At 60.6% G+C, this 3169-nt stretch overlaps 1 protein-coding gene across 1 annotated transcript; it reads left to right on the forward strand.

Moving 5' to 3' along the window:
- Positions 1 to 732: 732 nt before the first annotated feature.
- On the forward strand, positions 733 to 2514 carry Casp14 (caspase 14, apoptosis-related cysteine peptidase). The gene is made up of 5 exons (XM_013028370.1): positions 733 to 870; positions 978 to 1203; positions 1753 to 1869; positions 1964 to 2067; positions 2410 to 2514. Exons 1-5 carry the CDS (start codon positions 733 to 735, stop codon positions 2512 to 2514), a joined length of 690 nt encoding a protein of 229 aa, XP_012883824.1.
- The last annotated feature ends 655 nt before the right edge of the window (positions 2515 to 3169 follow it).

Raw genomic sequence — 3169 nt, forward strand, 5'->3', positions numbered from 1 at the left:
TCCTCCTGTAGTGCTAGATCAGCAGCTGCTCAGCAAGTGGAGGTCTGAGGATCACAGTTCAGAGTCAGCCCAGGCAGACACATCTGAGAGCCGCATTTCCAGCAACTCCCAAAAACCTGGGCAAGGGAACTGTGGCTGCCATGGTTGAGTTCCTGCCTTGAGCAGCAAAGCTAAGCAAGAGTGTAGAAGCCCCAGGACCAGCACACACGTACGCACACGCACGCGCGCACACACACACACACGTGCGCACGTGCACACACACACACACACACACAATTCACAGTTGCGTCTGAACTGTGCCCAGGTAACAAATAATTCTGTAGTCTACACTCCGTGTTCTATTTGGGATATACTTGCTTGTTTCTAACTTACTTTATTTAATTTGAAATGTCAGGATCACTAGACCCCGTGTTGTTCTTCTTGTTGTTTTTCTTCTTGTTGTTGTTGGTCAGACCTGGGGCTTGAACTCAGGTCTGGGCGCTGTCCTGAGCTGCTTCTGCTCAAGGCGAGCGCTCTACCACTTGAACCACAGCGCCCTTCCGGATCTTCCTGTGTGTGTGGAGCTGAGGAATCGAACCCAGGCCTCACGCATGCTAGGCCAGCTCTTGTAGCACGGAGCCCCCTTCCCGGCCCCTGCACCCCACGTTTTCCCCGGCACGCCCCACTGCGTCCCTGCCTGTCCCGGCCCTGCTGACGGCTACTGTCATGTGCGGGTCCCAGGAGACATACGACATGTCGGGCGCCCGCCTGGCCCTCACACTGTGCGTCACTGAAGAGCGAGAAGGTTCCAAGGCGGATCTGGACGCCCTGGAGCGCATGTTCCGCCAGCTGAGATTTGAAAACACCACGAAGGAAAACCCCACTGGGCGGGTACTGGACTGGGGGGGATGGGCACGGGGGGGAGGGGGCACAGCGAGGCCTGGGCCAGACGGCGAGGCCTCGGGAGCCCAGCGCAGCCTCACATCTCTCCCTTCCAGCAATTTCTAGAAGAGATGAAAGCATTCCAGGAGACCCTGGACGGCTGGGCGGAGCCGGTCAGCTGCGCCTTCGTGGTGCTCATGGCCCACGGGGACGAGGGGCTGCTCAAGGGGGTGGACGAGGAGATGGTGGAGCTGGACAACCTCTTTGAGGCCCTGAACAACAAGAACTGTGCGGCGCTGCGGGGGAAGCCCAAGCTGTTCATGGTGCAGGCCTGCCGGGGAGGTGAGGCCCGCCACACCGCACCGCTCCGCGGCCTGCTCTCTACACCAGGCCCGGGGTTCGAACCCAAGGCCGGGCGCTGGCCCTGCGCTCTGCAGCTCCAGGCCAGCGCTCTACCGCTGAGCCGCAGCCCCACTTCTGGTTTTCTAGTGGCTCATTGGAGATCAGAATCTCAGGGACTTTCCTGCCCGGGGTTGGCTTTGAACCCTGATCCTCAGATCTCAGCCTGCTGAAGAACTAGGATGACAGGCGTGAGCCACCGGCACCCAGCTCCCCATGTTACTTTCAAGTAATATTAGGCTCCCACAAATCATGCCCAGGTCAGGGCCTCAAACCACGGGCCTCCAGATCTCTGCCTCCCCCAAGGGCTGAGATGACAGGCATACGACGTACCCTTCATCCGTCATATCCTTCATCCATCCCTCCTCCATCCTGAGCCCCAGCAGAGAGCACACACACACACACACACACACACCCCAGGCCCTTCCCCACCCCCACCCCCAGCGGCCCCTGGGCCCCTCTGACGGGGCTCGCTCCTCTTTGGTGTTCCAGAACACAGGGACCTCGGTGAAGCCATCGGCGGGGACCAGGTGGCCGTGATCGAGCAGGAGCACCCCCAGACCATCCCGACGTACACGGACACAGTGCACGTCTACGCCACCATGGAGGGTACGCGCTGCCTGGCCGTTGGCCAGGGTGGGCGGGTGCTCTCCCCCCTCCCCGCCAGCGCCCCCTTCCGAGCTCCTCTCCCACCCCACCCCAGGGCACATCGCCTATAGGCATGACAAGGATGGCTCGAGCTTCATCCAGACGGTGGCGGATGTGTTCACCAAGAAGAAAGGGCCCGTCCTGGAGCTGCTCACCGAGGTAATGTCGGGCGAAGGTGGCGCAAGACCTGCGCAAGGTGGGACCCCCGCAACCCCCTCCCCCCAGTCTCCCTCCATCCCCACCCCACCCCAGCCCAATCCCACCCAGACAAAAAAGAAATGGAAATGTCTGCTACTCAGGAGGCTGAGATCTGAGGATCGCGGTTCAAAGCCAGCCCGGGCAGGAACATCCGGGAGACTCTGATCTCCCATGAACCCCCAGAACACTGGAGGTGGCGCTGTGGCTCGGGTGGTAGAGCACCCGCCTTTGCTGAGCAGCTGAGGGTGGGGGCGCCCTGCTCCCCTCGGGGCCGGGTCCCCTCAGTGACACGTGTGATTGCAGGTGACCCGGCGCATGGCGGAGGCAGAGCTGATGCAGGAAGGCAGAGTGAGGAAAGTGAACCCCGAAATCATGAGCACCCTCCGCAAACGGCTCTACCTCCAATGAAACCCCAAGGCCAGCTGACAGCGCCGCCAGCCCCCCTGCTCCTTCTCTGGGTCCCCTCCCGGCGAACCCCGCCCTGGCCAGAGCGGGCCAGGCGCTGGGGGTACCCCAAACACCATCACCTCCACTCACCCAGACACAGAGTGCACACACCTAGTCTCTGCGTTGTTCCTCCTCTCCACAATCAAACCACACAGTGTCCACTCTCAAACCCATGCTTGCTCTCCTCCTCCTCCCTCTCCTCCTCCCTCCCCTCCTCTCTCCTTCCCTCCTCCTTCTTTTCCTCCTCCTCTCCTCCCTCTCCTCCAACTCCCTCTCCTCCTCCTCCTCTCCTACTCCTCTTCCTCCTTCTCCTCCTCCTCTTCCTCCTCCTTTCCTCCCCCTCCTCCTTCTTAGTCCTCCTCTCTCCTTTCCTCCTCCTCCTCCTCCTCCCCCTCCTCCTGCTTATCTTCTCTCTCTTCTGTCCCCTCTTTCTCTCCTCCCTCTCTCAGCTTTGGAACTGCCTCCTCTTCTTTTTCTAATACCCTGCATTCTGGGCATTCTCCAAGAAAATTCCACCACTGTCTCTCTCTATTCTGGAAACTTCCATGCTCCATCAGAGCACCACGGGGCTCCAGGGCACCCCTCCACCCCGTATCTCTGTTCTTTTCCACAGCCC

The sequence above is a fragment of the Dipodomys ordii genome, unplaced genomic scaffold (assembly GCF_000151885.1).
Source record: "Dipodomys ordii isolate 6190 unplaced genomic scaffold, Dord_2.0 Scaffold108, whole genome shotgun sequence".
In the NCBI taxonomy this organism is placed as follows: Eukaryota; Metazoa; Chordata; class Mammalia; order Rodentia; family Heteromyidae; genus Dipodomys; species Dipodomys ordii.